Source organism: Poecilia mexicana, unplaced genomic scaffold, assembly GCF_051168715.1.
Source record: "Poecilia mexicana isolate PSO_F unplaced genomic scaffold, ASM5116871v1 scaffold_7, whole genome shotgun sequence".
In the NCBI taxonomy this organism is placed as follows: Eukaryota; Metazoa; Chordata; class Actinopteri; order Cyprinodontiformes; family Poeciliidae; genus Poecilia; species Poecilia mexicana.
This window is the reverse complement of record NW_028263376.1, coordinates 6,740,305-6,763,909: the sequence shown is the minus strand read 5'-3', so window position 1 is coordinate 6,763,909 and position 23,605 is coordinate 6,740,305. Positions and strand designations below refer to the sequence as shown.

Below are 23,605 nucleotides of genomic sequence, written 5' to 3'. Positions count from 1 at the left end.
CTCCATACACCACACTGCTGAGCTGACAGATTCGGGTGTTTTATCTATGGACTGAACCAGTACCGAGACCCTGGTTACCAGATCAGACCTGTTTGGGTAAACAGAGGGCCGGAAGTACTTTCTTCATTTGTTTGTGTTCTTCCTACTGGATAAAGGTTCAGCAGCTTCAAATGCAGAACAACCAGATTCCACAACAGCTTCATCCCTCATGTTGTAAGACTACTAAACTTCTACTAACTTAATCTTTTATTGCATATACTTATATTGATGCTTCGATTATTACTTATTTTATTATTACTGGAGCCTTGCAACAAAATTTCTTTCAATAAACTGTAAATTTTTAGATCTACAATTAAATGACCATAAACTCTGTCTATGTTTATGTCTTGTTCTTTTTGTCCTGTTCAGGTCGATGCAGCATGCAGTTCTGATGGCTGACAGCTACTCTGTCAGAGGGAGGCAACATTCAAAAAGTCAGTACTGATCTGTGTGCGCGGGTTTTCTATAAACCTGTCGGTGATGAGGCTTCCATCCTTCTTGATGTTCATCAGACAGATAGTAGCTGGTTGTCTCTGACATCCTCCATCGTAAACCTGAATTATTCTCCTCTAAGTTCAGTCCAGGTTTCCATTTCTTTGGCTTGGATTTTGACCCAGGTGTTATCCACATGTGCATGCATTTGCGAGACACCTTTATCCAAAGCTACTTACAAATGAGGATACAGCAGTTTAGTTCATGTGAAAGCAGTCTCTTTCTGACTAACCCATAGGCTCGATGTGGTTTTGTCATAGGATACCAATGCTCTGCTTCCTACTTCTCCATACAGATCTGGGTCACAAAGGATGAAACTATCACATAGAAACTTTTCTTGTATTCAAAATATTCTGATGCTTAACTACATTAAGACGCTTACATGCATTGAGCTGTTGCCATGTGATTGGCTGATTAAAATAACCTAAATAACTGTAAGATCCAATATTTGGTGAAAACCCTTTAAAACAGGATCAAATACTTTCATGACAAATGCTGTTTCTCTGATTTTCAGCAGGAATTTTTATTGGCAGTGTTAATTAAAGCAGCACTTGACAAACAGCTTTAGCTGTAAACGTGAGCCTCCAGGCGCTGTAAGCGTGTTTGCATGCTGACTTGAGCATTAAGCATGAATCAGAAAGCTCTCTGAGCTGCCGCATGGCATCCGCCGTTCGGATAAGAGTTTTCTATCCAGCACCTATAAATGAATAAAACAAGAGCAGCATGACGCTCATCACCAGCAGGAACTCCTTTCCCCTCTGCCCCCGCTCTTTGAAAAGGGATTTGTTGATCGTAGCAAATGATCACAATTTCAACTGAAGATATCTTTTAAAGATAACCGAGAGTGATAAACATACATACAGCTCCAGCTAGCCTCCCTTTCTGAGAGTTCAAACCACTAAAAACAATCTGTGTTTTACTCGCCCGCAGGCCGCTTGGCAACATGATCCAGAGAGAAGTAAACCTACTTCACGTAAAACGTACACGCACAAACTTAGTGCTTGCTCCTTTGCGTTTCCCTCCTTGTTTGTTTGTCTGAGTCTGGAACTGAACCACAAGACGGAGGCTGCAAACTACATCGCAGTCCAGAACTGAGTAAAACAATCAGAACCAAGACTTTTAAAAATACACTCAAAGAATTAAAACAGCAAGCAATGAGCTGGCAATGAGGCCCGACCTGATGCTAAGCTCCACACTTTGACTCAACATCCCTACTTCAGCGTTTATCGTATTTTCTGTCATTTGGCAGCCAATTTTTGCAGATCTGAACACATTTACTGTTTATGATATTACAAAGAGCTGAAGTGAAGGATGTTTAATCTAAACATGAAGCCCAGGTGTGTCCTCATGACTGTGCAGGATGACAACAATCGACCCGGGCCTTTCTATTTCTACCACCGCAGGTGATGAAGGGAGGAGGGGTATGGGTGGCGGAGGGTCAGCGTGGGGTAGAATGAGGTGGGGAGGGAAGGGGATGTGACGGAGAGGAGCAAGGAAGGTAAAGATAAGCAACTGAGAAGGCAGATGAAGACAACCAAATGAAGAGACAGCACACATGCATGCACACACTTATTCACAGGCATACAAGCACTATTAAGGCAACTGCACTAAGGGTCAAGCTGCGGCTTGCCGACATGTCTGCATATGCACGCACATCTTAGCAGGCTTCCAAACAGACGCACGCAGAACTGACATTCAAAAAAATAAAAAATAAATTAAGAGAAAAAAAAGATGAGGTGTGGTAGCTATATTATTAAGAACAAGGGAGGATGACAAAAAGGATGAGGTGAGATCCAAAAAAAACGGGGGAAAACAGGATGGGAAAAGGAAGGAAAGTGGACTAAATAAATCTTATCAGTATGCTACACATAAGAGCCTGCATTTAGATCCGTTACAATCTAAATAGCTCTACAACAGAACAGCTCTACGTATGAAGAACAGTCAGAAGACATTTCGAGGAGTGCTTTTCCGCAAACGGGGAACCTGTATCGTTTCATGGATAGAGAACAAAGAAGAAGAGAGCTGTGATGGTGAGAAAGAGAGGGAGCATGAAAAAGAAAAACAAAAAAACAAAAAACAAGGTTGGGACAGAGAGGAAGAAGTCGGGACTTTCTGAAGACGTCGGGGCAGGGCTTGGGGGGCGCGGGGACCCAAACGTGTGACGTCAGAGCTGGAAATACTGTTACATAATTAACCAGTTGACAACATTGCAGAACCAAACAAAAGACAGCAGCAGAGGAAGGAGAGAGGAAGCAAGAGTGAGAGAGGAAGAGGGAAGTGCTCCTTGCGTTTACTCTTAGAAACAGCAGCGAGGCATGGGCTTTTATACTCGAAGGTTTACAGCTTAACACAAGCCTTATGGAAGCCATTTGGTGATGAATATGAATTGAATGCAGTGAGATATAATGTACCATTATTAAAATGTCATCACATGATTGTTACAGTATATTGTCTTATTTATTTATGTTTTAAGAGTAAAGAAATGACACCACTTGTTAGAGATGTTAGGAGTAAACAAAACCAAAAGAACTACGCTTGACCTCATATGCAAACAGAAGAATAGGTGGTGCAGGAGGAGCTGCTGCTCACTCCCTGAACTTCAGGACGCCGGTGACATCTGAAAATCAATCGTCTTCTTTTTATCAATGATCAGTCCCAATCTGTGTTTGAAGATCGTGTCACCGGACGCCTCGTACAGAGAGAGAGAGAGCGAGCGGTCAGCCGCCTCCTGCACGAACCAACACTCAACGACAAAACAAACTCTGGCCTGAGAGCCACACTGGGATTGGACCAGTCCAGATCAGACCAGAACCACACAGCCGGTCGGGACTGGGTGCTGTTCCAACGGGAGAGTAAGAAGGAAAAACCAAAAAACAAGAGGAGACATTGCACACACACGAGCAGCGGGCGAGCCGGAGGGGACACAACCAGAGAGAGTAAAAATACCGCAGTCCACGTGCCGTGCAGCAGTGTGTTTACATGTGTTTGTGTCTGTGGATGAGTGTGTGCAAGTACGTGTGTGTGTGTGGGAGATGTGTGTGCATGCTTTCGGCGAACTCACTCCCAGGGGCTGGGCTGGTATTGGCTGTTGCGGTGGAGAGAGCTACGTGAGAGGGGGTAGAGATAGTGTTTACGTCGTGGAGCTGACTGAGCACGGAGGAGCGCCGTCTCACCGCTCCCTGAAACGAACCGCTTCGCTTGAATGTGCTCACTACCTCCATCTGCAGGACAGAGACAAAACAGCAGCATCACTCGGTGAGGGCAGGAGGGGCCGGCCTGCGAGTGTGTTCGTGACTAGGGAAATGTTTTCTGGGGCCTTGGTTTTTTCCCTGCCCTCACTAAAAAATACTGCTGTGCAAAAGTCTTGGGTCATCTCTTGTTTGATTACATTTTCCTGCCGAGCAGCTGCACTTTCTTCAAATCTTCAAAAGCGGTCTTCATCAATAGTTCTCCACGTTTTCAGAAGATTTTAAAAAAATTATTTGGAATCTTTTTTTTTTTAATTCATTAATTTTCATCTCAGTCTCTGACCATAACCAAATAAAAATAAAATGGCTCCTAATGTTTTTACACATTAGACAGGGTTTCTGCTGGTTTCACCAAATCTCCACAGAAACATACAAACTTCATCCAACCTTCTGGTGATATAGTTGCTCTTATCCATGATAGTCTGAAAACGCTAGCTAGCCAGCTAGCAAGGGTATGTTAGCAGGATGTTAGCAATAGCCTCAACCGTCTCAACTCAGAACGCAATTAAGATGTCTAAGTGTGTCAGAATTTTCCTGAGAAAAGACTCGCAAGATAAAAATAAAATAATATACAAGAGTAAAAGTCAACTTACTTAAATTTAAGACATTTTAAGGCCTTACTTTTAATAAGACTTTTTATGGATAAAATAATCTGTTTAATGTTGGACTTTAAACATTCTGTTTCAAGCAGCCTGTCAATTTATCCAACATTTTCTTGTTGAATCTTTGAAAAATCCCACAGAAAACAGGATTTCAGTTCAATCATGGTGATCTCCAAAGAGCTGTTAGCAGAAAGCACAGCATAGATAATCAAAAGACAATGATTCTTCTGCCAGGTCTTGATATATATACTTTTTTCCTGCTTCTTAAAAATATGGCTGTCAGATTGAAGTGAGGTAACTTATTTGGTGTTAAATATCTAAGAAAAAATATCCTTAGCTTGATCAAACAGTTTTATTCATATTTGCAATAAAGAACAAACCAAAACTGAAAAGGTAAAGGATTGTGAAAAACTCTTGGCTGGGAAAAAAGCTGAGCTATAGGAGCTTTTATTCGACTACACGCAGTTGACAGGCAAGGCCAATGTGGCCTCTGAGAGAAAATTATTTTTCGCACTGACTCAAAACTTTTTATCTGCAAAAAAATCTCCACCCACTGATTTGGGTGAAGAAATATGTTCTCTCATATTTAAAATACATCTCGAAATAGTGCGCCAAAGATACATTTATGCTGCATTTATGCTCTTTTAAAAGATGCAGGCCAAGGGCAGACCTACAAAGCATGTCTGAAGAACTATTGAGACCTCTTTACAAGATTACAAGAAAATCTGGCTGCTCAAGTGGAAAATATCAAAGACTTGGTTCAAGGCGGTATATTTGCATACTTCTGTGTTCAGACCAAACAATCTCATCGAAGACTGAGCACATATAAGGGAGGCACTTAAGAAGCTCTGAGAAGAGCTCGCGTTCATGCAGGTAAATATTCATCTTCACAGTGAGTTCATTATATAACAAACTCAAGCACCTTGGAGACTAAGAATTATCCTTTCCACACACACACACACACATGCACACACCCAACACTATCCCCCCACCCCACCCTCCTCACACACACGCACACACACACAAACACAGGAACACAGATAAACAGCCACAGCATTTATCCCCCTCATAGTGACCATGTGCTTCTATGGTCCCACTTCCAAGATAGATCGAAAGCCATTTTGAGAGGAGTTAGGTAGAACAGAAATGTCAGCTGTGTCGGAGAGAAAAGAAATTATTATGTTTGGCACAATACAGAAGAACAGCAGAGACTGGATGAGATAGACTGACTTTTGAAGAGTAAGAACAAGTCAGATAAAGGCCATAAAGTTTTCTAAAATTGCTCAAAAACAAAGAGAGGTTCTAAGGAGTTCTTTATCTCTTTACAAAAGTCTGCTCCGTTAGCATGAGAAGACCATGATACTGGCAGTTTATTTGGGCTTGTGCTACATTACACAAATAATGCTGAATGATTTGCATTCATTTATTAACCACTTGATGAAAGCAGTGCAAACATCATGCACAATAAAATTGCTTAGGCATGGACTTCGTTTTTCGGCAAATCTCCTCAAACAAACTGCACACGTGTCATGATCGAGTGAAGGTTCAGGTTGAAATGTCTGGGTGTCTGTGTGTGCTCCTGTGACAAAGTAATGGTTACGGTTTGAACTGGAGGTCCGGTCATGTGGTACCTGAGTCTGGATACGGTTGAGGCCTCTGAACCACAGGATCTGTCCGCGACGCAGCTCTCGCTCAGCACAGTCAATCTCCTCCTCATCCTCCGCTAGCTCCTCTCCTTCCTCCTCCCCAGGCTCCAGGCCAAGCCCAGCCTCTTTCAGACATGGCAGCCGCTCTGTTGGCACAGTGGCAATCACCTGGGAAACACATTTGTTGGTATTAACACAATCAGTTCAGTGATTATCAAGGAGAAGCAAAGCAGTTTTAGATAAAGCTGGATTATGGTCCTGCCAATTTCAGAATAAATATTCAAGGTTCAGTATTTCTGTATTCAACTCTGCGGATTTTTGTGTGGAACACACTCGAAATTAAATGCGAAAAATTTGCCAATTCTTGGCTCTATTCCTGTCAAAAATAATCAAAAACAAATACAGATTGGAAAGTAAAACTATCTAGCGCTTGCAGAGCAGCTTGGAGTGTAAATAAGGAAGACCGTGAATGTTAGCTTCTGGGCTAAACAGTTTTCGTTGCATGTATGAATGCATATCAAGGTATATTTGGTGTTTAAACCAATAAAATAGAAGTATTTTTTGTGGCGGTCTCAAGTGTCAGCAGGTTTTAGTTAATCAAGGGCAGTTGTGGAATCTAATCACAGATACTAGAGGTCTTCTGTACTTGGGTTCAAATGGTGAAGTTTATGAAAGAGAAGATCGAAAATATCAATGTGTGGGAAAAGTGTTTTTTCTAATAGCTGACACTGACTAAAGTGCTTTGCATCTCCAAATTTGAGAGACCAACAGAAAAGGTAATTTGTGTCACTGTTTTAAATACCTACAAAATACAGTTTATGAATAATGACTGTAATATTCATGCCTGAATCTGAATGTATTTCTCCAATGATTTTTGAATGTTGATGCTTATGTTTAAGTGCCCTTTTTGTGGTTGAAGGGCTTTAGAGGAATCTCTGGGGCCTTGGGTGAAAAACATTTCCTCTTTGCTGAAATGTGGTTACTATGACAGTCAGAAAACACATTCCTGCTTGTGGCATGACGTGCCATCCACCTGGTCCCAGTCCAGACTCTTTTGGGAAAATCCTTCATTTATTTCATTGTATCTGTTCCTGCAACACCTGAGAATATCTTTTACTGTAAACTCCTAGGAAACAGTGTTTCCATATCTTTTTACTGGGAAATTCCACAGCCACACAAGGCAAGTAATACTTGATCAGATCCAGATCCATCCAAACACTCAACTGTGCACAGAGCTGTGTTGCCAGGGGCGGGAAGTATGAAATCTATTTTGATGATCCGAGATGCGGAAATGGCAGATTCTGACCCAATTAACAAATGTCAAAACTCAATTATCTTAATGTTAATTTATGACCTAATTTTGAGTAATGCAGATGGCGGAACTCAGTAGCCCGACAGTTCATAAACGCAGGATCCTGTTTCCTCTGCACGAAGGAGAAAATGACTCGGACAAAAGCCACACCACATGCAGGCTATGCAAACTACAAGGAACATTTCAGAACACAAGTAGAAGGGATTTTATTAGAAGATTCAACATGAAGGCAGAAGAAACAGCTGAACCAACCTGAGGCAGTAAGCTGCAAGACCATCGAGCTAGCTAAGTGTCGATATAACGATATTGACACTTAGCTCAGAGTGTCGATACAATAAGCAGGTAAGATGGATCTACTGTGATGACTATTGACACAGAATGCTACGTCACTATAACTGGTGAGGAAAAGACTCCAGCAACACTTGACATACTGAGAAAACAATTTGATGTAGACAAAGTCAGAGCTCAGTTTTGAAAGAAGCCAGGTTCTGGTTCTGCTGGAGGTTTCTTCATGTCAAAGGGGAGTCATTCCTCTCCACTAGATTCTCTGGTGGACTTCAGTAGTTTATAAAGTTTGAAATTTTGAAACTAATAATAAACTAAACTTTATGAACTGTTTGATAACTAGGACCAATTTGAATGTATGTGTGATTGATTCGAAATATTTTTGAAAAATAATTTGGTACAAGTTTCAGTTGATTTTTTTAAACACTAGGGACTCACATTACAGCTTAGCGTAAGTCTTATTGCAGCACATGTATCTTCTTCTTATATTAGATTTTTTTAAAGATGTGTGAGAAATTATAAAGAGCTTAGGAAAAGACAAGTTGACCAACCGGACAACACAGTTGCCATTACGCTGGGACTGAATCTGTCTGGCTGCTTGCGAGAAGACTCTAAGATTAGTTTATGAATATTTCCTTTGGTCTCCTCTGAGGGAAACCCAGGCTGACCGCTGCTGACGGATAAGACGCAGCAGGCTGAGAAGCTTCCTACCTGCCCCCACAGCAGCTCTCCAACACCCACAAACAGACACCAGAGCCACTGCTCCACATTGAGAGGGGCGCAGCTGAAGGGCTTCCCTCCCCACTGCACGATCACAATCTGCAGCAGAAGCACAAGGAAGGAGAATGTCATGACTCTGACACACGGAAACACACAGCAGAGCTGCACACAGCGGTCATTACTGTAATAATTATGAAACACAAAATGCTTCATCTGGTTTGCTTGTTTTAGTCACTGTAGATTTCTGGTAGATTTATGTGTCGAGGAACACAGACAGACAAAATGTTGTTCTCTGAGCTGCATGTAATACTTTAAAGTGAAGAAAAGTTGAAATATTTTCCTTTGTTTTATTTATTGCAGCAACGGAGCAATTATTCCAACTCCAGCTAAAGTAATATTTATACTGTTGTTACAATATTATTTTATACTGTAGCAAACATTTATTTAAAAATTCTGTACCTATTCAAACTCAAATATCCAGTGTTTTCAGTCCTTGAGATTCCTTTTAAAGCGTGACAGTAGCATTGACTATCTGGCAGATATTTCCACAAATATTTCTTAAAATGTAGCCAAAACCAGGAAGAGGAAGGATGCAAAGTAATGAGGAACGAGCGATAGAAAGGCAGCAAAGAAAAAAAGACACAAGGAAGAAAAGAACAAGGCTCACAAGAAAATAATTAATTGAGGTGTGATATAAGGATGGAAAGGAAGAAATAATTTAGACGTACAAGAAGGGAAGAAGAAAAGAAAGGGGAGTAGGAGAAGGACGCAGAAGGAAGGAAAGACACAAGAAAGGACTCAGGAAGTGAAAAAAGAAAGTGGTATATTGCCTTGAGACAGTAAGTGTTGTGAATTGGGGTCATATAAATAAACTGCATTAAAATTGAACTGAATATCACATAAAAGCAAAACACCATACAACAAACAGAACATTGCAACATCTTTTTTTCTGACCATTGTATATGTATCAAAGGGTTAATATGACCTGCACTGCAAAGGTCCCCAAAACAATGGAGCAGAAGATGGGGTTGCCGAATATGCCGTCAAAGACATTTCTCTCTCCGTGGATCTTGCGAGCGTTGATCTCGTTGAAAAGCTGCATGAGGACGAAGGTGTTGAAGATGATTGTGTAGTGCTCGGAGGGCGGGGAGTGGAGCGGCGCGTTGCGACCGCTGTCGATGTTAAACATGCGCTCGCCTGGTGGGTGAAAGAGAGGTAATGAGAGGAAACATTATGCTGCCACTGTCTGTATTTTGGCAAATATAGTTATTTTCTGTATCTTAAAAACATGATTTATTTGATCATCTACTGTAAAAAAAAACATTTTTCACACACAATGCAGAAGAATGCATTTAGCTAAAGGCTAACCTTGTGTTGTAAAAAATACTAACCTGGAATACAATGTTTTCTAAAAGCTGCTTAATTCAAACTATTCTAGAGGCCAGTTTGAAATTCTGAATCCTCTGAGAGTTTGCTGCACTGGTAAAGGACATAACTCTTTATTTTCATTTTTATTTTCCTGTTGTCCTTGGACATTCTATTGTCCTTGAAGTTACACGTCCAGAAAAAGACCTTTATGCTCACTTGAAGAGAAGTCAAATAAAAACAGCCATGTTGCCTGTAGCTGTTCGTTTGAGCATTCCCAAACAAGCATGACCAGGCCAATTACCAACAGCAGACATCCGGTGAGTCAGACAACTGCTAGGCTGGCTGTGTGTGTGTGTGTGTGTGTGTGTGTGCGTGTGTGTGTGTGTGTGTGTGTGTGTGTGTGTGTGTGTGTGTGTGTGTGTGTGTGTGTGTGTGTGTGTGTATCTACTAGGGCAGAATTATGTTCTGTTGCTTTCTTTGACAAAAGTAATCTGACATTTTCAGTTGCACAAACAACATCCATGTTTGAACTCGTAAATATGTCTTTTTCCATGGACCAACTTTAGCTTGAGCGGGGAAATTGTTTCTCCCATTTGGCCAGTTACTGTCACTTCCAGTCCTTCCAGGATGACTTTCTATGAACTGCAAGAAGGTTTAGATTTGCTACGTGCTTCGATAGATAGATAGTTAGAAAGGATTAGGAATTTAGTAAAAATGCATTTGGTTGAATTTGTACCTATAAACAGCAGAGTGAAGATGATGACCAGTTGGTAGACTCCGTGGCCGAGGATGTTCTTCATCATGGTGAGAGAGATGAGCGGGTTGTTTCGACCGTAGGGTTTTCGTAGCAACAGGGCTTCAGTCGGGGGCTCGGTTGCCAAAGCGAGCGAGGCAAACGTGTCCATGATCAAATTCACCCAAAGCATCTGCACCGCCTTCAGAGGAGAATCCTGCAGAGACATTTTCCTGTTTCATAAACCATGCTGAGATGAGACAGGCCCTCGGGGATCTGTGGCTGCTAGACTCATTGTTTACAGGCCAACTACACATGTTTAATGTAGGGCTGACATGATTCATCAAATGAATCTGGATTAATTGATTATTGAAATGATCATTAACTAGTTTAGGAATCAGTCATTAAATGGAGTATTTGGAGTATTCATATTATTATTTTTTTTTAAATATAGGGCTTTTGACTTTGTTTTGGAAACTTTATGGAAAAAGGAATGATGACAGAGCACTGAGGATCTCCCCAACTCCTTCCTGGAAAACGCTTTTAAAAATCACTCCCTCAAAATCTACTTAGACTGATCAAACCTCAGCCAGATAATTCTGCACTGAGCAGCAATTCCTTCAAACACAGTTTCAGATTACTGTGAAACATTTTTTGTTATTTGTGAAAGTATACAGGAAGAATGTTCAACCTTTGGCATTAAAACCAACTCCGAATTAGACGAGCGTAGAAATGTAAAAATATGGAAGAGACAAACCTGGACCTGATGACAGTTCATTAAACACGCAACTTGTAAAGTTTGAGATGTTTACTCTAAATGTCTTGATAAAATCTCATCCTGTACTGTGCTGGTCACACTACCACATACAGGTTGCTCCGTTTTATTGCTTCTGTCACATATTCAGGTGTTTTCACTGGTTTATTTATGATTTACCTGTCAAATAACTTTATTTCAATCATAGTTATATGAAAAAAAAAATTCCATGTATTTTTAACACATACATCCATGTGCAGTTTGACATTCCTTTCATATGAATGAATGTGATTCTGCCAGGACATCTCTGCTTACAAAGGGTCGTTTAAAAATGCAATAAAAGCATTTCCTGCTTTGCCTTGTCAACCCAGATATAAGGTGAGTGAATCTTCCAGAAGTGACATTTATGTGTCCGCATTATGTATAGGTGTGTGTGTGAGTGTGTGTTTTTGCATGTGTGTGGAAATTTGTCAGCATGCATAAGTGTTAAGAAATGTGTCCACCTGAGTGATGCACGCCCCGGTGAAGGCCACGATGACAGCCACTACGTTGACCGTGAGCTGGAACTGCAGGAACTTGGAGATGCTATCGTAGACATTTCGTCCCCACATCACGGCCTTGACAATGCTGCTGAAGTTGTCATCAGTCAAGATGATGTCGGACGCCTCTTTAGCCACGTCTGTCCCGGCGATACCCTGGCAGAGATTGAGACGGAGTGAGAGGAACGCGACTCATGACATGATTCATGCGAGCGTTCAAGCATCCAAATTACTTTGGAATGCCACTGTCTCGATATCGTGTTGTTCTGCCTCTGAGCGCTGCCACTTGGCGTGAGTAAGAGCATTGACTGTAGAACCGGCCGGGCCGGGAGGACCCACGACCTTATGTGTTTTTCGGCCTCTTGTGTAAAATAAAAACATGTAACAGAGAACAACGCAACTGTGAATCCAGTTGCCTCTGTTAGTCACTGACAGCACCAATGCCTCTAAACCACCTTCCAAATTTAACCAACAAGTCATTTCAGAAATCCTTTGGCTGACAGAGGGACGTGACATGACTCAAGGTTCACTTCAGTCAGTGTGGAGGTCTTCCTCGGACAGCAATCAGCTGGTTTACAATCTGTGTCGAGGACGGAGAGACTCTACACTTTAAACTTTTATCCATAAAAAGCTCCAGTCTGATGGGCAGCAGCAGCTGGATGTTTCAGAAGTAACAATCAAGGAGAAAGAGGTCTTTTACACTGCAAAGGCAACATTTGACCAAATATTTTGGTTCATCTTGATTGTTTTGCTGACACCAAATCATGAAAGGCCCTAATGTTTTATTTTTTTATTTTAATGAACATTTTATTTTATCAGTCTAAAAATCTTCCATCCTGAGCTGATCTCTCTATTTTGATCCCTCATTTGAAGATTGTTGTTGCCAACTTAGGTGTTAAGATGGATGCCTGTAGGTTTGATAACAACATCAATGCTGTGGTAAAATCATCCTCTTTTATCCGTAAACCATCCTTCCAAAACCTTCCGGTTGGATTATTGCTGCTCTTTTTATTAACAGAGATTAGCGAGGTCACTTCCAATGCAGCAGTATGATTTTTAACCGGCACAAACCAACAGGAGACCATCAGTCCGGTGTTAGCTTCTTTGCACTGGCTGCTTGTAAATTTCAGGGTCAGTTATAAAGTTATTTTACTTGTTTCTTAAGTCTCTTAATGGCCATGCACCAGCATGTTTTTCCAGTCTGTTGCAGCCCTAAGCCTCATCCCTTGGGTTACCTGGCCAGATTCTGCTGGTGGTTCTTAAATTACAGAGGAAACTGAGATGTGATTAGTTTTTCTCTGTTGTGGCCCCAAAGTTCTCCTGAAAACTTACTTTTAATTATTTAGCTTTTAACACAATGCCAGTCTGGTACTGATTGTACTGTTTATTCAGATTTGATTGTGCTATCTTAGAGTTATTATGATTTTAATTGTGTTTGTGCAAAAGTACTATTTTGCAATACTTTGGTCAACCATGTTTCCTTTTAAAAAGTGTTACATAATAAAAAAACACGGAAGTAGTGTCTTCCTTCACATTTTTGTAAACGAATAACATAATTTTTTCAGTTTGAAACAAATAAACCACATAATTTGAGTTTAGTAACTTAAAAGAAGAAAATATAAGGACTGCCATTCTGCTGTGGTAATTCTATGCACACTGTGCAGGAAAACGAGCCATTTTTACTGTCCACAAAATGCCAATTCCTCATCAGCCTGGCCCAGCACATAAAGAGCCACTTAAAGCTTCAGCTGTAAATACACCAACACAAATGGAGGCATAGTGGGCCTTTAGCAGCTCATAAACATTATAGGTGAATAATTATGGATCAGCTTACCATGGCAAAGCCCACATCAGCCTTCTTCAAAGCTGGTCCGTCATTAGTCCCGTCTCCTGTTACCGCGACAACCTGCCTCTGTTCCACGATGCTGCTGTCAATGATGCCTAGAGGAGGGCAAAACAGGCTCAGAATGTTCCTGTGATGTCTAAGCACACTCGTGCTTCAGTGATCAAATCCCGGAGCCTCACCTTTAACCAGCGTGTGCTTGTCTGTCGGCGAGGACCGAGCCAGCACGCGCAGCTTGGGCCAGATTTTATCTATACGTTCCTGTTCAATCTGTAAAAGGAAGCGCGTGTGATGAAGATTAACACAGAAGAACCAACTCAGCAGTGCTTCGCTAGATGTCACTGTTAATCCTGGGCTCCATGGAGGAACCAGGATCAGAGAGACACTGTGCTCCGCGCTTCCATTCAATCAGCCGCAGACTGCTGGCATAATTAGGATTTACACCTACGTTTAGGGAGTATATTTAAATTCACACTCCTTAGAAAAGCAAAGCCACAGCACTAATCAGCTACCTATCTCATTAAGCTTTCTGCTAAATTCAAATTATACAGCTAAATGGGCTGGATGAAAGTATTCTGAATAAATGTTGATTTCTATTTTTTTATTCTGTGCTCTGACCTCAGTGGATTCAGCCACTTCAGGACAAAGCTGCAATAGAAACCTTAATATGGTGAATATCTCACTCTATTTCCATTTCCGTTTTTTAAAGTAATCAGTCTGTCTTTGTGTTGCCACCTTTTATAAATTTTTCAATAGAAAAAGAAATGAAAAGCTGTAAATTTAAGTGCCTTTATAGACAATAACATTTTAAAAAGAATGACTTTTCCAGAGCACCCATATGCGGACAAAAAATGGCTAACATCGACCGATACGGATGCTAATGCCGATAAAACCATTTTCTTTGTCTTCCTTGTTAGTTTTTAAAAATGTGGACTCAACACCGTCAGGTTCATAACATGGAAAATGTTATAAACATGGTTTGGTTGGTCTCTACAACATTTTACACTAAGAAATCTGCTGGTGACCAGAACTGAACAATGTTCAGCTTGAATGGCAATGACTGGCGACTGACTGGTCATCATAAGAGATATCAAGAACACTCTTTCATGTATCTTGTTTCAAAGTGAAGTTAAGTTAAGAAATCTTCCAGGTTATTTTGTTTGAAGTATTAAAGACGCAGCACTGATTTGTCAGAAGTTGTTTAAAGATGTTTTCCTCAACGTGAAATGTTTGGAGTTTATTCAGTGAGACTTTCAGCTGATACAAGAATGCTGGTTTGGTTTATGTTTTATGTTATCAATTCCCAATCAATCTGTGGATGTTTTAAAATAATCTTTGAATCCTATTTTACAAAAACCCCTCTCCCACACAGTGTGACGTCACCTCTGCTTCTAATATGAATGACTAAAGGCTGATCAGAGGCTACAAAAAGCTTTTGAATGTTGTTCTGGTATCTTCTTATGTCATATTTTTTAAAACTAGAGCGTCAAAATCAGCTAAATTCAGCAACAAGAGGCCAAAACTAAATGTAAAAATTATCACTGGCCACATGGTGTCTGAGAACTAAATCTCAAGAGACACTTCTAGTTTTTTTTAATTAATTTTATATTTGTCAGACTTTCTTAAAGGATTTCAAAATTATTTCAATCAATAGTCAATCGAAAAATTGCTTTTCTTCGGCTGCTATTTTTTACGTTGCAAATTTTGATTATTATAAGAAGTCATAAAAATTATATATTGGCAATTTATACCTACCAGAAATTGAATTTGAATTTATTTCAAAAGGGACATTTTATATTAATCAACATGAGTCCATTAGAATGACTTTGTAAATATGCCAAATTTAGCAACAAGAGATAATTTTCATCTGTAGTTCCCTGGCGGGGTGCTATTAATTTAAATACAATCTATCTGCAATTACTTAAAATAAAAGGGGAAAAAAAATCCATCTACAACAGCTAAAAATGAGCTTTGAAACATCAGAAAGAACCAGACTGATGTGAGCAAATCATGAAGAAACTAGGATTGGGTTTAAAACGTTTGTATTAAACAGAATGAAATGCATCCTGGTCGGAACAATGAAGTTCCTTTTAACTTGACGGAGTTAAAAGGACGGAGACCCAAACTTACCTCCCCCTTCTCGTTCCTGATTCGCCGGTTAAACTCTTTTCCCTCCAGACAGATGAAATCGTCTCCGGGGTGTATGATGCCGCACTTGGCAGCAATGGCCCTCGCTGTATTAATGTTGTCACCAGTTACCATCCGCACTGTGATGCCCGCGCGCTGACACTTCCGGATGGCTTCCGGCACCTCGAAAAGGTCAAAGGAATTTATTTACACAGAAACAAAATGCCAATCATGCTTCAGACAGACGGCGTAAAAGAGTTTATGTACTGCAAAGCTCCAGCACCCCTTCAAAGCCACATACCTCGGGCCGCACAGGGTCCTCTATTCCAACCACAGTGATGCAGGTCAGCTCTGTCACAATTTCCGCCTCGTTGTCCCATTCCGGCTCCGGATTTGGCGGCAGATCACGGTAGGCAATGCAGATGGTCCTCAAGCCCTCACAGGCCATTGGTTCAATCACCTAGAAGTCAATTAATAAAACCCATCACAGTGCTGACTTCACCAGTCATTTGGATTCCGATATATGTAAAGCAGAAATGAGGTCTGAGGTGTAGTCATGATGGATCCGATGTGACGCAGCTGAAGGGAAAGACCCCCGGCCTGCCGCAGACGGCGCAGCGTGACACAGAAACGAGGTGACATGAAGCTGCCACAACGCAAACTCAACTACTGAGCTGGAATCGAGTCGTGGAAGGAGCAGTTATTTTTCTCACGGCACAAGCTGTGTTCATCATGAGCCAAATTTAGATCTGTCCGCCTGTCAGTCAATTATGCCACGCTTAGGTTGCAAACTCTCAGAAAATTCACAAATACATGCGTTTGTTTGCTAATGTTTGTGTTACAGTAAAGCTGATAGAGCTATTTTCACATGCCATACAAGTTTGTAAAAATGTAAGTCTGCCAAAGCTGATGTCACATTTTTGTTGAAACGTCATGCTTGTGGAGGTTTGAGTAACTTAAAATTGAAAGCTTAAACTGTTAATGTGGAAAATAATTTTGATCAAGGAAATCAGGCAGAGTCAGCAGCAGTGCAACATTATCTTCATGTTGTTCCAATGGCAGCTCACTTAACAGATGCTAATTACACAGTAAATGTGCATGAAAAAATGGGCGCTTATATTATAACTTCATCAGCAGTCTTTGTGTTAGAATGATTTTTAATGACTGGCTGGTCTTATAAAAACTACCTTTACTCATGTTACAAGCATAAAACATCAAAGTTTGGGATCAAAATCACAATATACGCCTCATAAAACAGTAATTACACTGGAGAGGAGGAAGAATCCGTTCACATGGTGAAAAAAACCTTCAAACTAAGCAACATACACACTAGCAGAACAAATCCAAATCTGTAACAGCAGCATTATGCACATTTAACAGTTTAAACATGTGCTATTTACACAGGTTCTTTTATTTAAAGAGCAGGTTTAAGAGCAGTTGTGTTTTTTTTTCCCAATAAGACCAGATAGTTTGAATAGATTTTATTTTTTACCTTCCAATAGGCAAATTTAACAGACTAGTTCATCTCAGCCAAATTCTTCTATCTTTACTGTTAAGTTATTATTTCCCATTAAGTTCCCCAAGCCATAATGAAACGTGCTACCATTTATTTGCTATGTTGCTAAGTTTAAGCTGAAAAGATCAAGCTGTTCATCTTTCCAAGAACTCAATTTAAAAAGAAGAATGAAATTAGTTAAAATACAGCAGCAATGTGGAATTCTGAATCACAGTATTTCTTTGAAATTATTAATATGATCTGCAGAGCCTCTCACCTGCTTCCCCACTGAACAACTTTTAATCAAAGCTCAGCTAGGGTTTACCAGCATGAGATTTACTTTTACTCTTCATCAACGTCTCTATCTGCAGGACTGTCGTCTCTGATTATAGAGTAAATTAATTCAATATGCACGCATGAATCAGCCTCACCTGTTTGACCATCTCATCTCTGTCGCGTGGACGAAAACTTCGAGGTTCTCCGTTGGCATCCAGGATGTAGGAACACCTGAGAGAGAAAACAAAGAATGACATCTTAGGTGCTACATTGAAACTTTTCACTAAGCTTCAACACAATCTGCTTTTATTCACTGCTTTCGGACATCTTTGATTGATGACAAAGCATATCAGTGAGACCGAATTTTAAAACAGCCGTAATAAAAATGAAGTTCTTGAATTAAAAGCTCCACTCACTTTTTCAACATGATCTCAGAGGCTCCTTTGCTGTAAAGGCGGAAGGTACCATCAGGCAGCTTGATCACCGTACTCATAGATTTACGCACTGAGTTGAATGTGTAAACCTGAGAGAGAGAGAAAGATGAGTGACAAAGATTAACACCAACTAAACCTGGGCAAAGTATCAAATTACAATTATTATTTTATGTGTCAATATCTACGTGTCACATTTGCAAAAGACCACTTGGGCGTAATAAGATATATTTCAAGCACCAGGCATGCAAATTTGTCATATCAATAATATATTTAGGCCTGTTGGATTAGGGTTTCCTGCTGTTGATCCCACACATTATATAGTTGGGGGTTTTTTGGTGGCTGGGATGCTAAAGCTAACAAACAGTGATGGGGACATTGTGATAAAGGAAATAAAAGAAAAGAATGTGGGATAATCAATATAATCATTCAGCAATTATATTGCCAAATACTTCAATACAGATTTTACAGACGTCATGAAGCCATAATACAAACTACTTTAAACATCCCAGAATGAAACTAGTTTGGGGTTAAACCTGATCACAACTACACAAAAACTACTTTTTTCTTCACATGCAACAGGTTTTAGTTAAAGAGTTTTTCTTGCATTTTCATTTTAGTTGTTTGAGTCAAAAACAAGACATATTTCTGCATGGTCTGAAGAAACTGAAGACGTTCTGATGAAGGGGAGCATAATTTATAGTGCAGTCTAAAACTGAATAGTGTTTAAAAACCCTGCAAATGAAAAAGGAGGGAGTAAAAACATCTAGGCAAAAAGAAAAATCTAGAAGAAAATCAAATGTTTTTTTCATCTACTGGGTGTCTTACATACTTGTGATCTAAGGGGAAATGTTAGAAACTGAATTTGGTTTGTGATTTTCTACCTTGTAGAGTTTCTCCTCAGGGATCTGCTCTCTTACAGGGGTGTAGTCCCGCTGAAGGTCTAAGACAAGTCCCAGCAGGCCGCACTCTGTTTTGTTGCCCACCTGCTTGGCTAGACCCCCCTCCACGTCTGGTGGCTGTTAAAGAATAGAGGTGATGCAAATTAGCATGATAGAGGTAGAGAGGAAGAGACAGAAGAGGAAGGAAGGATGAGTGAAACAGATAAAGATTTAAAGGTGAGCTGTTGCGCTTCATTGAACAGGTTAGGATGGGTCACAAGCATGCAAAAATGGCTGCAAAATGAAACAATTACACAAACTTTGAGAAGCAAAAGTGGAGCCTCCTGCACAACCAACCATAATGAAGCAAGTGGTTATGGGTAGATCAACAATTCAACATTTGTCTTTAACCATCAGTTACTGTACAGCGCATACAGTGCTAAAACCAGCTGACCAAATGTGTTGGAGCTCTGCTTGGGTTGCTAGGTGACAGGCGACGTGCACTGGAGTTGCGAGGTGAGAGATAGTGCCTGCTGATTTCCGTAGGTTTTTGAAATGGGTCATAACTTATTGCTAATAACTGACTGGATGGGGTTTTTTAAGTACTTGGGCTGTTTTCAGAAGCAGTAGAAACCCAAGTGGAAATATAGAGACATGCAAAATGTGAATTTTAGATAATAAGTCCCCTTTAAAGAAGACAACATTATTTCCAGGATCTTATTATTAAAAACAATTGCTGCTTTAAAGAATAAATATTTGCATTTGTCTGAGGGTTACTCACTAAGATCTTGGAGGTGTAGGCGCTGTTGATGGCGATTGCATTGACTAGCAGATCCAGTGTCCGAGGATTGACCAATCCAGGGTCTGGGATCACACGATGGTGCACATCACCTGAAACAAAAGACACCCTTTCATCACCTTGAATGATAACCTCCACATAAACACTCCAGGGCCACTCTGCATGACACAATTTAAATAGCTTGTTAACATAAATAAGAGTCAGTTAGTGACAAGGCAGGAACTCCGTACATTGAGTCATATCAACGTGATAAAGAAAACTTACTGGAGTCAAAAACAATGGAGGAAAAAATACCAATTTGGTGACTTTGAATTTAGCATGGGTTTTGGTACCAGACATAAATGTCTGTTTCACAAAACTGTTGGTCTACAGAGAGCATCAAACACCACCATCATTTGGAAAGAATGGTCAGAGAAAGAGATAAACTATCCAATAAGCAGCAGTTGTGTGAAGAGAACGGTCAGATGGAAACCAGTCATAGCCACTCAAAACAACCAAGGTACATAGTAGGGGACACGAGTGTCCACATGATAGTTCAGAGGTTGAACATCCCATCATATTTGCATATTTTTGCTGACCATTTCCTTCTTACAGCCACAGTGTGCCCATCTTCTTTTGGTTATTTCCAGTTTAACGATGCATCATTCTGTCACAAAGCCCTAACAAAACTGGTTTCTTTAAAGTGTCAGATATCAAACATGACTAAAAAGAAATTTAACTTCATAACTCAATGCCTTGAAATTGGGCTTCTCTCCCTTTAAAAACTCCTATTCTCTCTGAAACTCTGTCATCAGGAAATCTGTATTAATAAACTCAGACCTGAACGTTCAAAGCCACATAAAGACGGTTACAAAGACGGCCTTCTATCACCAGAAGAACATATCAAGAATTAAAAGATTAATGTCCCAGCAAGATCTACACAAACTCATCCATGCATTTCTCTTTAGACGCATTGATTACCTCAACAGTGTCTTCACAGGTCTGCCTAAAAAAATCAATCAGACAACACTGCTGCTCACATTAAAACCAGTGGAAGTTCTAAAGTCCTTCCACCGGCTCCATGAAACTCAGAAAATAATCTTTAAAATACTGTTAGTCTATACATCACTGAACAGCTTAGCACCACAATGCATTAAAGATCTGCTGCTGTTGTATCAACCTTCCAGAGCCCTCAGGTCTTCTGGTTCTGTCCTGCTCTGCATCCCCAGAACCAGAACCAAACATGGAGAAGCAGCTCCATTAAATCAAGACTAAAAACTGTTTAGGATTTAGGGTTGACTCATGGTAACTGAACATTAATCAGCATATTTTATGTGTACTGATGATTTTAATGATGGCACTTAACAAAATGTAATATCTGTTACTGGTTTTCACAACTGTTGACTGTATTTTATGATGTTTTTATGTTTTCATGATGTAAAGCACTTTGAACTGCCTTGTTGGCTATAAACATAATTGATTGATAAAGAACCCAGTTATTTCAGCACTGGTCATGAATCTTTACCAGAGTTGCCAGTAGGTATGGACAGCAATTTGTGTAGCAAAAACAATAAAATAAAAACAAGTTAGCTCAAAGGACACAGATTTGTAGAAAAAATATCTACCCTTGGGGAAAAAAACAATAAGCTTAAATGCAACAGGAGTCCTCTTCTGTCTAAACCTGCATATCCAGCTTTAATCTTTAACACGCACTTTCTTCTGCCTCACCTATGTAAGTCTGCACTACAGTCATCCGGTTGGTGGTGAGCGTGCCGGTCTTGTCGGAGCAGATGGCCGTGGCATTCCCCATGGTCTCACATGCATCCAGATGCCGTACAAGGTTGTTGTCCTTCATCATTTTCTGGTTATGAGATATCAAGGGAAAACAGCGGGGTGGATGAGGAGGAGGCAGTAAATGATGATGGATGGTTTGTTCATCAGTGCATGGAGAGATGTGATGTTGGACAGGACGAAGATGAAGAAAAGGGCAAAGTTTTTTTTTTTATTACTTTAAACATAAACAGACTTCTAGAAGGACTAATTCAAGGACTTTAAAACATGTTTTGACAAACTGTCCTGAATGTATTTAACTGGAACACTAACAGGCACAGAGAGATTTGCAATACAAAACCAGAAAGGATTTTTAAACATCACACTGACTACTTCAGATAGTGTCTGCACCTACTAGTGTAAAGCTGGAGTAAAGGCTAACTACATGAACCAGGTGTGTTGGCTATACCTTCACAGAATAGGCCAGAGAAATAGTGACAGCAAGAGGTAAGCCTTCTGGGACAGCCACCACCAGCACAGTGACACCAATTATGAAAAACTTGACAAAATACTGGATGTATATCGGAGTGCATTCTGGTAGCCATGTACGACCTGCAACACAAACCGGAGATCATGTTTAGCCAAACAATTTCATTTCAAGTTTGCTCCTAAGAGTAGCCAGTGTTCGGCATTGTTCTGCTAAAATGGTTCATGCACACAAACCTTTAACGACAAATGTGTTTATGACAAAGTACAGCACCAGAATGATGACAGTGATGGCTGACATCACCAAACCTGCAGGGAGAAAAGAGAAGTGAAATTAAAAACAGCAAGTTACGAAGCATTTTGCTTAGAGCTGTACACATCAAATGGAGAAAAAGCAGATTGTAAATCTAATAATACCAAACAGTGAGGCCCAGCCTCAGTTATGAAGTCATTTTTCCTACTTGGATCTGCCTCATACACACAGAGTTATTTTTCTTGAGAAAAAAATTACAATAACTTTTGAAATCCCTAATTTTTACCTGACTTAATTAAGGCAACAGTAATACCATAACCATAGCCGTCAGCTTATCCAAAATACTGCAGCCAGACTTCTGATGAGAATTAAACAGAAAAAAATTATAATTTTTGTCCAATTTTTGTTTGTCATCTTTGGCTCCCTGTTGAATCCAGCATTTGCCTACCAACATACAATATAAAGCCCTTAATAATGAAGTCTTTACATGTGCCACAGATCTAATCGTTCTGTATGTTTCTAATGTAGCCCTTTGCTATCAGATTGCAGGTTTACTGAGTTTCTAAACTAGAACGGGAGGCAGATATTTTATCTACCAAGCTCCTCTCCTGTGGAACCAGGTTGCAGCTGTTTGACCATGAGCCCATATTTTTTAAGACTTAGAGCTGAATGATGCCATTTTCAACAGCTCTTTTATCAACGCTCTGTTTGTGGGTGAATGAAAGATTTAGAGCCTTTTTTTAGGTCAAACTTTAAATATTTCACAGAGAAAGAGCTGCAGCATTTTCTCTGAAGGCGTGCATGGTGTGCTTCCTTAGTGTGTGTGTGTGTGTGTGTGTGTGTGTGTGTGTGTGGGGGTGTGCGGGTGCATGTGTGTGTGTGTGGCAGTAGACATATTGGTCATTTATGTCTTTCCCCTCATTTTAAACTTGATTATGCTTCGCCTTTCCTTTCCACGTAATGCTGAAGTTCCAACCCTTAAAGCTATCGGGTTACACTGAGATTTTTGCTGCCCAGTTGTTATTGGTTTGTTTGTTTATGGATGGAGCAAAGAGGCCTAGCCCAGAGTGAAGCCCAACGGAGATATGCCTAGTTTACATGATTGAAGTCTTTGTTGGCTAATGTGCTAGACGAACATCATACGGATGAAATTATAAAAAGACAATGTGAATTTATTTTTATGTCATTGGGGAGGAGTTAAAAAAGTGAAATGAGTGAAAGCGTTTCTCCAGCAAAATTCAGTATTTGGAAGTCAATCAGTATTACTATGGTTTTTTCACTGCATAATAGTTTCAAGGGCAAGAAAAAAAAAAAACAAATCCCATGTGTACCAACTTGATGGTAATTAAGAGGGTTAAATGCGGCTGCATCTACAAACACAGCTTAAATGGGGTCAAAATTTCACTTCTCTTCTCAGTTCATAAAAGCATCGAAATATGTGAATAATTGTTTTGGGAATTCAGGCAATATAAAATACCATTTGCAAAATATCAGGAGACAGTAATGCAAGGTAATGTGATAATACAT

General features: G+C 40.1%; 1 protein-coding gene across 4 annotated transcripts in view; it reads right to left on the bottom strand.

The window, feature by feature from the left end:
- Positions 1–23,605, bottom strand: part of atp2b3b (ATPase plasma membrane Ca2+ transporting 3b) — a 66,745-nt gene that overhangs the window by 10,396 nt on the left and 32,744 nt on the right. For 2 of the 4 annotated variants that reach the window (XM_015011359.2, XM_015011360.2), the window contains 17 exons: positions 22,063–22,134; positions 21,809–21,951; positions 21,298–21,430; positions 19,573–19,682; positions 18,795–18,929; positions 17,896–18,002; positions 17,635–17,710; positions 16,010–16,168; positions 15,712–15,891; positions 13,764–13,851; positions 13,573–13,679; positions 11,703–11,894; positions 10,449–10,662; positions 9,330–9,541; positions 8,336–8,443; positions 6,013–6,195; positions 3,593–3,752 (listed from right to left, as the gene is read on the bottom strand). In XM_015011359.2, coding sequence (XP_014866845.2) covers positions 3,593–3,752; positions 6,013–6,195; positions 8,336–8,443; positions 9,330–9,541; positions 10,449–10,662; positions 11,703–11,894; positions 13,573–13,679; positions 13,764–13,851; positions 15,712–15,891; positions 16,010–16,168; positions 17,635–17,710; positions 17,896–18,002; positions 18,795–18,929; positions 19,573–19,682; positions 21,298–21,430; positions 21,809–21,951; positions 22,063–22,134 — 2,379 coding nt within the window. The remainder of the gene's footprint in view (positions 1–3,592; positions 3,753–6,012; positions 6,196–8,335; positions 8,444–9,329; positions 9,542–10,448; positions 10,663–11,702; positions 11,895–13,572; positions 13,680–13,763; positions 13,852–15,711; positions 15,892–16,009; positions 16,169–17,634; positions 17,711–17,895; positions 18,003–18,794; positions 18,930–19,572; positions 19,683–21,297; positions 21,431–21,808; positions 21,952–22,062; positions 22,135–23,605) is intronic. The other 2 variants (XM_015011356.2, XM_015011358.2) reach the window with 1 other exon arrangement.